This window comes from Coregonus lavaretus (genome assembly GCF_964263955.1).
Source record: "Coregonus lavaretus genome assembly, chromosome: 6".
NCBI lineage: Eukaryota > Metazoa > Chordata > Actinopteri > Salmoniformes > Salmonidae > Coregonus > Coregonus lavaretus.
In genome coordinates, this window is record NC_139993.1 from 10,177,394 (window position 1) to 10,191,962 (window position 14,569).

General features: G+C 43.1%; 1 protein-coding gene across 6 annotated transcripts in view; it reads right to left on the reverse strand.

The window, feature by feature from the left end:
• LOC311131157 (signal-induced proliferation-associated 1-like protein 2) overlaps positions 1-14,569 on the reverse strand; it is a 109,376-nt gene that overhangs the window by 17,001 nt on the left and 77,806 nt on the right. For all 6 annotated transcript variants that reach the window (XM_084163999.1, XM_084163997.1, XM_084163996.1 and 3 more), the window contains exons 11-14: positions 10,459-10,608; positions 8,386-8,483; positions 7,716-7,813; positions 2,610-2,995 (exon numbers count right to left, since the gene is read on the reverse strand). In XM_084163999.1, the coding sequence (XP_084020125.1) occupies positions 2,610-2,995; positions 7,716-7,813; positions 8,386-8,483; positions 10,459-10,608 (732 nt within the window). The remainder of the gene's footprint in view (positions 1-2,609; positions 2,996-7,715; positions 7,814-8,385; positions 8,484-10,458; positions 10,609-14,569) is intronic.

Here is a 14,569-nt window from a genome sequence, read left to right on the forward strand (position 1 = left end):
CTGACCCCAAAATGGGGGAACTGGTGTCACTTCTCAGCCTAGCCCAGCAGGAAACTGCAGAGTTGGGCTCATACCGTCTGACCCCAAAATGGAGGGCAGGAAACTGTATACTCTGTTTCGTTCAGTCTGACCCAAAAATGAAGGAAATGAAATGTTGGAAAGTTAACCTTGACACCAGGCTACTGTGCACAAGCTTAGAGAGGAAGTGCGAGAATAATGGATTGGAAATCTGGTGAGGAGATTCTGTGATGATGACGACATGGTGGTTTTTGCTTAGTCGCTGGCTAAGTAGGTTAGCTGGCTCCTTTAGCTGCGTCATTATCGTTGCTGATGTGCCCGGTGTCTATGTGAATGAATAACAAAATCAATTGTGCAGGCACAGCCTTGCAACAATGACCTATTTAGCCTTACTCACAGTAGCGGACTGGCCATCTTGAGCACCGAAATGGCTAACACTACATTAGAGAATCGTGTCAGCTCTATTTATTACATTTCTATCTGCAACGTTCCAAACATTTCCTTTCACTGAACACAGCCCAGACAGTATGCGAATGAACCAGAGAGTCGTAGTGATAGTGAACCAAGTAGAGTGTGGAGAAAAACTAGCGGGAGCAGGTGCTCCCGTTCACGAGAAGTTGAGCTAGCTATCAAGAGTCTGTGTAGGAAAACTCCCAAATCAACATGGAAAAGTAACACCACCACACTAAAAAAAACACAAAGGTGGGGCTGGAAAGTTAAGGGACAAAAAAGTCCCTTGAGTCAGATGCAGCCAAATGTAGGAAATTAACAGACTTATTCGGTAGTGCTGCTGCTAGTGCTAGTGCCAATGCTAACGTCAACGTGCATGTAGCCCATGCCGAGGAGGATGCCACAGCCCCGGGTCAAAGAGTTCTAGCAGAAGATGAGGACAGCGACAGCATAGCCGACGATTGTGAGCACAAGCAAAAGTCAGTGCAGCCGAAGCGGTAGGCAATGGATATCCAGGGCAGGGAGGGAGACATGGATAACACAACATCAATATTGGGCAAACTAACTAGGCTAACTATACCAGTAACATGATGCCAGCCAGACAGTTTGTTGATTGATGTACATGCCAGACATAGTCATTTCAAGCCCTATTCTTCAACTTTGTTGAATAGGAACTACAACATATGATATTTCATATTTTAATCATATTTTTCCTATGTACTTGAACTTTAAAAGTGAGTACACGGCAGCAATTTTGAACTATTTTGACCAGAAAGGTGCGATTTTTATCTTTCTTGGGAGTACGCAGCATTACTAGTTATAGTTTATGGCACTCACGAAAAATAATTACTTTGGGGAATGTATATTTCGGTGGAATTCTACATTTTTACATTACATTCAACAGGTTCATGTTTGTTTGAACCCCTACTATTGACATTAGTCAAATCAAATCAAATTGTATTGGTCGCACACACATATTAAGCAGATGTTATTGAGGGTGTAGTGAAATGGTTGTAAAGTCAGTCCTTGACACAGCACAGCCGCCTTTTATGAATTCATTTTATGATGATTCATTCTGACTATAAAGCTATTGTTTCCAGTATGTTGCTATATTTATAATCTGTAGCAAAAACAACTATGAATTACAACATAATTTTTGTGCTAAGTTAGAGAAAAGTGAGCTGCTGTGAAACCTGCTCCTCCAATAATGTAGCCAGGCCATATTCTTCTATAACTTGCTTACTTACCATCATCTTTACGCACAAATTTTGGGTGTATTTTTCTTGGTTCACTAGGCTGTCTGTATACTACTTTGACAGAGTGAAGCAGCCAGCCAGCCATCCCTGAAAAACAGCCAGCCAGTGTTCTATGTCTCAGTGAGTATTTTAGCTATTATACATTCTCCGTTTTATTCTAGGCTTCAGATGATGTTGTTCAAACATGACAATTCAGGATGTGTTCTGTAGAACTCTTATAACAGTGTACAGTGCGTGTGTATGTGTGTTCTGTAGCACTCTGAAAATAGTACTGCATTAGTGTACAATAGCTGTGATGCAGCTAGGTGGTGGTGTGTGTACGTATGTGTGTCGGTGGGGGCGGTGGAGTATCCGCGGGCTGGTTGTGGTGGGCCAGTCTGAGTCAAAGTCCAGGGCCGTTTTTTTGTCCTAGGCGGTCCCTGCTTACTCATCATGCCAATGTGTAATGTGTACATGCCTAGAGCAAAAATAACTCACATCCAATAATGACAGACATTGAAAACAGGGGCAGTTTGACCTCACATTACTTAGCCTGACGATGTGTCATTGTTAGTGGCTGAATTGGAATGAAAAAGGTACCAGTACTGATTTCAATTTTACAGTACCAGGGTTCATTTTAGAGTGAATATTTTACAAGAGGTGCCGATAATCAAGCAGAAGAACATTTCAGATGCTGGTACTCTGTATCGGTGAGCCGTGGTCACAATTGAAGCACTGGTCATTGGTCAGACAAGAGGGATCCAGTCAGCCTCTTGGTATAGGGTGAAGTTGCCCCTCGACGCTGATCATTGGTGAGTTCTGCGGTTTCCCCACTAATGGATTGGGGGAGGGGAAGCTGATCCTAGATCTGTACTTAGGGAACTTTATCTTGGAGCTACACCTTACCTGGACATGGAGGAAATCTCGCTCAGGTCGCCCAGGCTCCCGTCTGTTACGTGCCCAGCCGAAGTGGCCTGAGTGCTGTAGCCTTGTGACGTCAACCCTCCTTCCGGCGCCCCCGTCCCGGGGTACTCCAGCACCCACTGCTCCCCTCGGGCATCCTGGGGGACAGGCCGGCCGGCTGAGACCCCCGGTACGCCACCTCCGCTGCAGCCAGGTAGAGGGGGAGGCAGCGGGGGCATGCAAGGCACCGTGTCGATGCCGCTGTCGGTGGACGCGCCCTTGATGTAGATGAGGCCCAGGGCATCGGGATCCATGGGGTCCTTGTCGTCGCTGCTGCCGCTGGAGGCGTTGCTGGAGAGCGTGTTGCTGCTGGAGTGGCTGGAGCCAGACTGGGAGAAGAGATGGAGATCAAACAACACTAGTTAATGGTTATTGGCATTCATTTGTGTCTGTAAATTTGTGGTCAAATCCTTGCTTCCTCCATCCTTGTTTCCTCAGTTCCTCTCAAAGCGCATTGGTGTAAAGGATCCAAGAACCCGACCTCCGACCTCCAATGAGCTTTGAGAGGAATTGAGGAAACAAGGATTCGGCAGCTAGTATACACAAGTTTACGCGCTGTATCCCGAGTGGCGCCATAACTCTACACAAATGCATTTCATTTCCGCTGGAAGTTGTTTGCACAACGTCTGCCGGTGTAAACACAGCGATGTCGACGCTAGCTTGGGAACACGGTTACTTGGGAAACAAGTCACTTGCAGAATTTTTGGCAACAAAGAACTGCGAAATCACAACTGTGGCAAACGGAGATAGGGTAGATTACCATATTGCCTGCAATGGTCCAAAAGGCTACTACATGCAGGTACAAATTGGGATGCACTGCACAGGGCTTCAGCACTCCAAGTTGGTGATCTGGAACAAAACTGAGCACCTAGAAATCGAAGTACCCTACGACCAGGGGCATATCATAAGGCTGCGCACATTCTACTTTGCCCACATGCTCCTGAAAATTGTTGATGATTTTGTTGAGGGAAGGTTACAGTTCTGCAGTAAATATCTCAGCATTTTAAAACCAAAATAAACTGCCTTATTTAGGTCATGCCCACAGGAGCCAACAGATGTCCATTGTTTACATGATCTCTTTATGCTGTGCCTACTGTTTGAGTGAAAATAAAGTTTGATGTAATTTCAATGTAATTTCTTAGAGTGCTACAATTTATTTTAACACAGTTCATAATTCATAGTAAGCTCATACTGTACATAAATAACACTGGATTAATTAATTGTTTTGAGGAAACTAAACAAATGGCTTCAACAAGAAAGATTGCGTGTTTAATCTTAACAGGTATTACAAAGTAAAATACAAAAGCAGCCCACACAATTACATCACTATGAAAATATTCATATATAATATTAAAAAATACAATGCACGCAGTATTTGTTGTGTTTATCTGTATTTAATGAACAACATGGCTGGGTGTTGGTGGACAGGGACACAGGGCAAGATTCTAAACCTCACTGATCAGTGGACTCTTCAGGTTAACTAGGCCAGCACAGATGGTTAAGATGTTGTCCAGTTTCGGTGCCATGCTGATGGGAACATTCTGGGATAAAATCTTAAACACCTTCAGTCTCTGGATTGCTCTTTCCACATGTATGCGGACATTGGCTACTCGCCTGGTGCGTGTCGTCTCCTCATTGGTCAACTGATTGCGCCTGTAGGTGAAAGCAGGGATGTTCAAACTGACCCTTCTCTCATCAAGCAAGTCTCGAATGGTGAACCCACGGTCCGCCATGACCTCATCACCAGCCCTCAGATAGTCTAGGAACCCACTGTCCATGGTGATAAACTTATCGCTGCTTCTGCCAGCATAGGCATCAGATATAAACATGATTAGCCCATTAGGGGCCACAGCGACGAGATATTTCACAGTGTTGCGTGATTTATACTGGCTGAAAGTGTCACTCCTTGAGTCGTGGTTTGTGGCTCTCTGCATGGCACTTTCGGCACAGTCAATGATGCAGGTGGTTCGAGGGTAGTTCCTCTGAAACGACAAGGGCATGGTGGCACGAATGGTCTCTCTTGGAAGCCAGGGGATCAGGACTTTGAACTGTTCACCCATCACGTCAATCCAGTGACTAATCACAATGCTTGCCATGGATGTAGACACATTGAAGCGGTGAGCAATATCTCCTAATATTAGGTTTAGTTTTAGTTTCATCAACGTCATAAGTATTTGGTCAACAACAGGAAGGGTAATTGATGGCTTACTGAAAGGCAACAACACCGTCACCAGGGTGAAGAATTGAACCATAAGCACTCCTGTATACAGCCGGGACCTAGCATCATCAATGACCGTGGTGCTGGTCACAGTAGGACCCATTTCTGCCTCGCACTGTGTGGCCTTGTCTACTTTAACAGACTTTGTTGTTGAACAGTAAATGTGATCAATATGTGACGGATCCTCCCATTGGGTCTGGGCATCTCAAAATTTTGGTGTAGCAGGCTCGGCCTCACAGACAGGCTGACAGGTTTCTGGAGCATCTAAAAAGGGGAAGAGAAAACATGGATGGAGCAAAATTAATGCAGGCAGAGTCCTCTCACTACAAACATCACAATGGAAAAATGTGTACTACAACATTGCACTCACACGCACAATCATCATCACAACAGCCTGCCACCTTGCATTGTATTTATGATGTAGACTAAGGCACACACAGGCAGGCACACACACACACACACACACACACACACACAATTAATGATGTAGCTATCGTGGGCATTGTTTGTCCCATCTCCAAAACAATCAACTGCCTTAGCAAAATACCGGTAGCAATGTTAATGTATGACAACTTCTTCATAATTAACAGTATTGTCAGCTTCATAGCTAAAGTTGCTGAACTTACCCTCAGATTCAAGTCTGCGTTTCTTTATCTGGGGGGAGGCAGTGGTCCGCTGGGTGAGTTGACGCCTCTTTGGCTGGGGAGGGCGATTGTATCCCAACCACAACTCTGGGAAAGGATTATCCTTGGTAGGTTTTTGGTCAACAAAGTGATAGGAACAAACAAAAACGTTGAGGGGTGGTTTCTTTAGATTCAATGCCTTCAGCCAGGTCCTTGATTCCGAGTCGGTATCAGGCTTGCGAAAAAATGTAAACAATGGAGCGCATGGACATTGCCTCTTCGTAGCTGGTTTGTGGTCGTAGCACTCTCTATCTAACCACTCGTTCAGGTGCTTTCTCAAGTTTTTGCAACCAACTACCGCACACGTCGTTCCCGAACCACTTTTCTTCATGTTGTAATTGTAATTTTTATATCCTCTTTGTCACTGCGATATCAGTGCTTTGTCGGCACAACGGAGCTAGCTAGCAAAACAAACCCAGCCCGGCAGAACGGAAGTGGATTGCATCGACGGGAGGAGTTCAGGAAGTAGAGCGGAAACGGCTCAAAAACTTGTCTATACATAAGCTATGTATCCTTACGCCACAATTCAATCAAATCTCAGATAAAAGTGGAAAAACACATTGTGGGTTTATTCACCGTTTCGGAATGTATGGACGTGGATGACGATTAAGGCAGCCCCCCGCACCTCTCAGATTCAGAGGGGTTGGGTTAAATGCGGAAGACACATTTCAGTTGAATGCATTCAGTTGTACAACTGACTAGGTATCCCCCTTTTCTTTCCCTATTAACCGCTTAATCTTGAGAATGATGGAATTGGGATCCTGGAAATGTTTGGTACACTTTACATTGTTCATATTGTTCTATTGTAATTCTTAATTGTTACAATGCATTTACAGCAGTAAATGACCCTAATCCAACAATAAGGTGTGTGGGAAAATGATCAACATGCCACTTCGCAGGCCTTTAGTGTAACAAAACTGCATTTCAGTTAAAACATACTTTTCTTGTTGCTGGATGATATGCATTTTGGACTTTAAACCATTCACGTTTTGATTTACAGCCATTGAGCTTCCTACTCCTATTAAGAGAGAGCTATATTCATAGCCAACCTGGGTCCCATTTCAACTACACCGTAGTCAAATAAATAATTCCTGAAGCTGCAATTAACTGAAAATTCCATAAACCAAGCCATTCCATATGAGTTAGGAGGGCATATGAAACTTTAATGCGCTCTGCATAGGGAGACAAATACATTCTCCCCCACTTTCTGTTTATTAGCAATAGAAGCAGCATCCCCTCAAGCTTCAAACATTGCAATATTTTTCCAGGAACAATTGTTGGGATGCTTCCTCATTTATAGAAATATTAATGCACAGATAATGCAAATAAATAATGCACATAAATATCGATATTCACCATGCGTCTCCATTACTTTCAATACACATTTTAATTTATTTCAGATTAGGTGGGGTGGGTGGGGGATAGTACAGGAGAATAAATCCGAAGCGATAGTTTGTTGTTAGCAAAAACGTCATCACCGACAAGGGTAACCTTTTCCAGGCTGATCCGTCAAGGACAGTTCTAGTCAACCTGACGAGAGGAGGGGGGCCTCGTTCTCTGCAGGCATAGCGCTACACACCATCGTACCGTGTAGGCTTGGGGCTGTATGGGTAACCGAGCCGTTCTCTACTGCTGGGTGTGACACCCAGCTCCCTAAAGATCAGATGACTATACATACAGTATCATGGCCCATCTGTCAAGGGTGTTGTGATGCGGTCCAAACCTAAGACCATGAATGTTGCTAGTAGAGGATAAGGTGCTCTGGGAGCGCATAGGTAGGTCTACCAAAGCTTTTTCTCTCTCTGATTGACGAGACATACTCCTACGGGATACGTTCATCAAATAGCCATGATGTTCTGTCATTGGATGACACTAATGCTTTCATATGAAACCAATGAAACAAATGATTAATTTATTACTTTTTTTATTTAAAGTGTCTAAGAACTAACTGGTTTTGTCCTGAAACAGTGTTACAAGAAATGTTTTCCATTGACGCTCAAATGTAGGCTATTGCATGAGATGACATAGATGCAACAAACTAACCCAAATCCAACATGACAAGAAAAAAGCATTACAGTGTAAAATCAAAGTCAACCTGGCAACCCTCATTAAACATTAAAATAACTCTTTCCAAGTATGAGTACTCACATGTTGGTATTTATTGGGGGAGTCCTTTGCTCCTTGTCTCGGCTGGCTTCTCTCCCTCACGTTCAGAATCTTTGTGGAGGGATGGTGCCACTTGGCCTCTGTAAAAGAGGAAGAAGACAATTCGTGATTGTTTTCTTTGAGATATAATTTTCTCATTAAAATACTTGTGGTCCACCAGAGCTGATGTCAGGTCAATTCACCATAAATTCAGGAATTTGTCCAATAAGAAACGCTTGTTTTCATTTCCCATTGCAAAACCTTTTGATACAGTGTGAACTAATGAATATGACCCTAGTTGCCATTACTGGCATTTTTTCAATGCAGTTCCTGAAATGCCAAAAACATTTATTGGAATGGCAGTTCTTTGGTCATTCTAATCTATGGTATAGGCTATGAAAGCACATTTGTCATTTGTTGACATCACATAATCATGACACGTTTGGTAACACTTAGTGTGAATGCCAATCTTGAATCTGTAAGAATGACAGTTAATATTGCTTTCTGTTTTGTCTGTCTCCAGCTGACCTTTCTGCTAAGTGCATTTCTACTGACTGGCGAGTCTCTTTCATAGCACAGTTGATGATGATGCTGATAATTATATTGGTGAAACATGATGATGCTTATGATGGTGACGATGATGATGCTGGTGATGAAGAAGAGTAACCCATACCTGCAGATCTGGTCCTCTCCAGCTTGGGCTCCCTCTCTCTCCGGCCCTCTCCCTCCTTGTCGCTCGGCTGGTCCAGGAGCAGTGCAGGGGACTGGCATCTACAGGTGCATGAAAGAAGGATACGTCATAAAGCTAGAGGTACCAGCAAACTGGTTTAAATCTGAAAAAGGGGGAGGCAAGATATGACGTCTTTGTTGAACATTCTAACCATGAAGACAGTCAGGTCAGCCATTTTTTTTTTTTTTACCCGAACAGACTCCCAGTATTTTTTTTACTGACCCGCACCTGCATGATCCAATGTAAAGCTGCCAGACCCTACCTCAGTGGTTGGCAACCCTGGTCCTGGAGCGCCGCAGGCACTTCATGTTTTTGATTTAACTGACCTGGAAGACCAGGTGTTTTGAATTTAGGCAATCATTTAACTGATCAATTACCTCAGTTGGTCAGGTGTGGTACCTAGTTGGAGCAAAATGCTGCAGTACCTGCGGCACTCCAAGAATAGGGTTGCCTACCCCTGCCCTACCTAATCACAACTGTATCAACTTTCAATGCAATAATTATGTCAAATGAGAATCGTTGTCCAAAACTCACACCTCAAAGAGAAAATAGAATGCTAACCAGCATATCATGGCTCCCAAACATTACAATTGAGAAAATGTGTTCAAATTATAGTATTCTCCCACAGCATCCTCAACGCTTTGCCATTGCTTTGCATCGGAACCTTTAAAAGTGCATTGTAACACTTATCCGGCCCACTTCCTGCTTTTCGCACCACTGGCCATTGTTTCACTGTTTCTCACCACTTGGCTAGTCGAACTGAGCTATTTCAAACCTTTCCCTTGGTGTGTAACAGTATACGTTAAGCTGCGGCTGCCCAGACACATTTCCACAACGGATGCTGTTGGGATATTGAAGGAATGCCTTGCAACCTGAGAGCCAGGGTCCAGCTGGGGCCTCTGGCCTGGCGACTATAGACTTGTCTGGACTGCAGAAGGTCAAGGTATGGCGTCTCTGGAAGAACCAGGATGGGGGGTGGTAATGGCATTGTTCTGTCCTAGATAGAGGAGACGGCCTATCATATAACACACGACTGGTCCCATTACATATACTGAATATATGGGTCACTGTATTGAATATATACACTATGCTGAATATACAGTATGGGCTGATGTACTGAATATAAACACTGCACTGATGCTTCTGCATTGCTTGCTCTTTGGGGTTTTAGGCTGGTATCTGGAAATGCTGAGGTAAAAAGGGCTTTTAAAATAAATGTGATTGATTCATATACAGTATGGGTCACTGTCAATGCCGAACAGTTATGAAAATCGCTTTGGATCAAAATGCTAAATGACCATAGTATTATTATTATGGTCCTCTTTCTCTATAGACTATGTGCCATCTATGCACAGGAAGGGATAGTCTGGTTTAAGAGGGTTGATAGGAGTGTAAATATGTATTGCACTTTCGATGTAAATATGTAGCCTGTTGCACTTTTCATATTAATTTGAATTGTGCATTATTCTGCGTCTCTATGTATTATGTACTTTGTCTTTTTAAGCACACTGCCAAATGAATTTCCCCCTGTTGGGATAATAAAGTTGATCTAATCTCGGAGCAAAGAAAAGCACCTAAATGCATCTTATTAGATAGATGATGGCCATTTCTCCCATTCATTTGGGCTTGGGGTCTGTAGATTTATCTTAATGCTCTCATAGCTGTAGGCCTATCGGTAACCAGTACACACAAGATGCCACCAAATACGGAAACATCTAACAAAACTTTGATTTTGGACTGAACTATCCCTTTAAACAGATAGGTGGGCAGGGTTTGCACTTTTGGTACTATTCCATTGGCACCATTGCCCAGGACAAGCTCAATCAAGCGCAGATACAGTATTTGAATATAATTGTATTTAAACCCAGTCTGCTGTGTACGTAACTCTCCAACCTGATGCACTCTCCAGGGGTGAGGCATGAGGTTGAGAGTGTCCTAAAACGCACACCGTAGTTGTCCTAAAATATATACCATAGCTGTCATAAACTGTATGCTACGGTGCCCTACTGCACTTACCCGTTAATGTATCCTGCCTTCTGGGACCAGGTGCCGCATGGTCCGGGGTCGCTGGAGGTGGACTGGTTGCTGGGGGAGCTGCAGTAGAGTTGTCCTGCTTCCCGACTGCTACAGGAGGCCGTAGGAGATATCTCATATTCCTGCAGTACCCTGAAACCAACAAAGGAACGTTTAGAGGCCTCGACCACCAAAGTTCCCCACCTGTAGGCTACAGCTCCAATGGCTCAGTTGAATGGAAAGGGTTAGTTGTTAGTTTGATTCTCAAAAGGGCCACATACATTAGGTCTAAGAAAACACTGACTGTACCTAGCAGACAAAACTATATTGGCCACTGGGTGTGTCACTTTGGTTAAAGACATCTGCTAAACGACCATGTTATCACTCCTATTATTCTCAGAGTTGTCAAACAAAATAAAAGAGCAGTCATGACAATGCAGGCATGTCAATACAACTCAACACCTAGTCCGGATGTATGATTGTGCTCCTGATGTTTGTTAGTTTTGTGTCTCACCATGTCTGTTATGCCACTGTGAAGCCAAAGGTCAAATTAAACAGTGTAGACAACGTTTTATTCGATATGGACAATACAAATAGTGGAACAGGGGTCATCCACTGTACTGTGACCATAAATAGTAACTGGACTTCTAGAATCCCACCAATTTATGAAGCGTGCTTGGGGAAATACTTGCGGAACATACTGTAAGTAACAATTAGGCAAGGCGCTATTCTTAGCCTGAACGGACTGTTCCAAGCCTCCATGGAGTGGGAGATGCTCGAGCCTCCAACTCGTGAAACCCAACTCTCCCGCCAGCCCGAGAGGAACGCTGAGCCCTCGAAAAACACAGAATCATGGATCATATGGAAAAGCTGAGATGAGATCGTCAATGTGCAATGGGGAATGTGAGAGAAAAATTACGTATTTACCTGATTTGTTTGATATTAATAGTTAACAATTATATACTTAACAAAGAGTAAGACATTTCTGTTCTGCTAATGCTGTGTTTGTGTAAAAGGGATGGTTTCTACTCCAGCTCCCTGCAGCTAGTCTGGGCGTATGGTCACTAGAGATAGCTTGAGCTAAACCCCTCATTGTTTCTAATCATTCTTGCATTTGGGAAAATAATCCGGCCTGGGGGGTTAAAACAACACCTGGTGCAGAAAACCATAGGATGAACCCAAGGTGGCTTATGATGCCACCTGATATGCATGGGAGAGGTGGAACCAGCCATGACTAAGCATTTTAGTGTCAGCTATATAAGAACCAGGATTCCTCTGTAAGGTCAAGCTCTCGGCACACACGCTTCAGAGTGTGCGGTCGACCAGCTTCATTATTGCAATAATTAATCGATGTCAAATAAAGATTGATTGTTTGAATAATTGTCCAAGTCTCCCTCAGTATACATACATTTCCACGACAGGAAGCTTGCATAATAGAGGGTATATAGGAGAGGGAGTAAGGGAGGAGGGGTCTTTCCAGATGGGGCGGAATAAAACTCTGCATATTCAGCAGCTTCGGAGCAGTCCTGCTTCGCAAGGCGTTGGCAGATGCAAATTGAGTCCCACTCCCTCTTAATTAGCTGCCGAAGCGCCAAGGGACACGTTAAGAATAGGATGGGAAGCCAAAGTGTTGGAATTCGAACAACCCCCACACAGTGTCTCCATGTCTGTTTCCCTTAGGAAAACATGTCACCTTAATGGTTCCATTGTACTACCTCAGAGTATATCACTTATGTTTTTTTTAGTAGAACCAAGACAGTGTCACATATGACAAATATGGTATGGTAAAAGTGTGCGGGAAATGTAATGTTAAATGAATCATAACCCAGAAACCCGTTTTTATATTTCCTGCTGGTAATGGTGTGGTAACTCCTGGTACGCTCCACAGTGCGTATAAGAACCAGTATGTTACTACAGTATATTACCTGGTCTGGTCCGAAAGGTAGACTGAGAAGGCTGGTGTCTTGGAAATACGTGGTCATTCTCATTATCTTTCTCAAGATAATTTCGGTGACAATGAAAATTCGAACTTTGTTCTAAAAGCTTTTCCCCCTAAGTGAAGCTCAAAGCACTAACTAAAACCCAAATAATAAAGCACAATGACTAGTGGGTTTGGACTTTAGGTTAATTAAAGATGGCGTTAATCGTAGCGCACTGCACTTTATTACGGGCGACAATTTTAGTACTCATCACTGCATTCTCTACCAGAAAGTTGGTTGGCCCTCTGATTTTACGTAGGTTGATATACTGCTGTGTTTTCATTTATAAAGTCCTTTTACAAAAAGTCCCACTGTACCGAACATCTTTACTAAACTTTAGACATATGAGTTACCATACCCGGTCTCAGGGATGGCGAACACTGGAAATTCCTTTGGTCTCTACCAAGTTAGGTAAATCAGCTTTTTGTGGAAAAATCTTCAAAATGTTCTTAAAATGTTATGTTTTGGTGCATCTTGGGCAATTCAGAAAGTTGATTAAGGACCTTATTACTGATGAATGTGTTTTGTTTTTTATGACAGTGTTTTTCTTTCTTTCTGCTTGCATTTTGTATTTATATTTTGATGTTGGTATTTTCTGTAATTCAGGCTCTCATCTGTAAAAGAGACCTTGGTTTCAGTATGACTCCCTGATAAAATAAAGGTGAAATAAATTCACCATTTAGTGCCAAAGCGGGGTTGACATCTTAACTCATGTCATCTAAGTTCAATGAGAGAAATGTCATAACAACCATTTGGTTCCCAGACTGCCACCAGAAGAGTTTGTAGCCAACTAATCCACCTATTTTGCTTTAAAAGTATACAGTTACCCAGCAATGAACAATAACCTCTTCTGTGTGAAGTGCACTCCATATGAAATGCCCATGTCACCAAGAGAGAGAGACATGTCTGATAAGAACAATTTAAAAGGTTGCAAACAGGTCTATAACATACACTGATTGTAAAAAACGTGAACAACACGTTCCTAATATTGAGTTGCACCCCCCCACCAGAAGAGCCTCATTTCGTCGGGGCATGGACACTACAAGGTGTCGAAAGTGTTCCACAGGGATGCTCGCCCATGACGACTCCAGTGCTTCCCACAGTTGTGTCAAGTTGACTGGATGTCCTTTGGGTGGTGGACCATTCTTGATACACACGGGAAACTGTTGAGCGTGAAAATCCCAGCAGCGTTGCAGTTCTTGACACAAACTGGTGCGCCTGGCACCTACTACCATACCCCATTCAAAGGCACTTAAATATTTTGTCTTGCCCATTCACCCTCTGAATGGCACACATATGCAATCCATGTTGTGGATTGTCTCAAGGCTTAGAAATCCTTCTTTAACATGTCTCCTCCCCTTCATCTACACTGATTGAAGTGGATTAAACAAGTGACATCAATAAGGGATCATCGCTTTCACCTGGATTCACCTGGTCAGTCCATGTCATGGAAAGAGCAGGTGTTCACAATATTTTGTACACTCAGTGTAGACTTGTAAAGTCTTTCATGCAGACATATACAAGGACAGTCCAATCTGAAAATAGAGTTTTCACTCAAGAGGCCAATCCATGCCGTAATCATTCCTGTGAGACCAATGACTATAAGGAAAAAGGCTTTTCTTTCTACAAAAGGTCAAACTGATCCCACACAAATGCACTACTCCCATGTATACATGCACACATACAGTTGTCACACAGTTATAAAAGGACATGCGCACACACACGCAATGGCATGGACACATACACGTTCAACCTGATGCACCCTTGCATAGCTGAAATGTAATGCAACACCACCCGAAAGACCAGTGCTGAGGTAGCCTTGCTGTCACTGTGTGTTTGTGTGCGTATGTGTTCGAAAGCGTGTGTTAAATAACAGGGGCACAACATGGAGGTCATTCCTTATAGACACAGAGTGAGAAACAGCCACTCTAAATACCGGGTCAAAAAAAGTATATGCTTGTGGAGCGATATTAGTGCAAACAAAATGAAACATGTCATAATACAAATTCAATGATTCAATTCTGATAAAAATTAATGTTGCCACTAAAATCACTCCATAGATATGCCAGGTGTAAAAAATGACCCAACATAATGGCAACAACAAAACGACTAGGAAAAACCTTCTATAGTCTCTT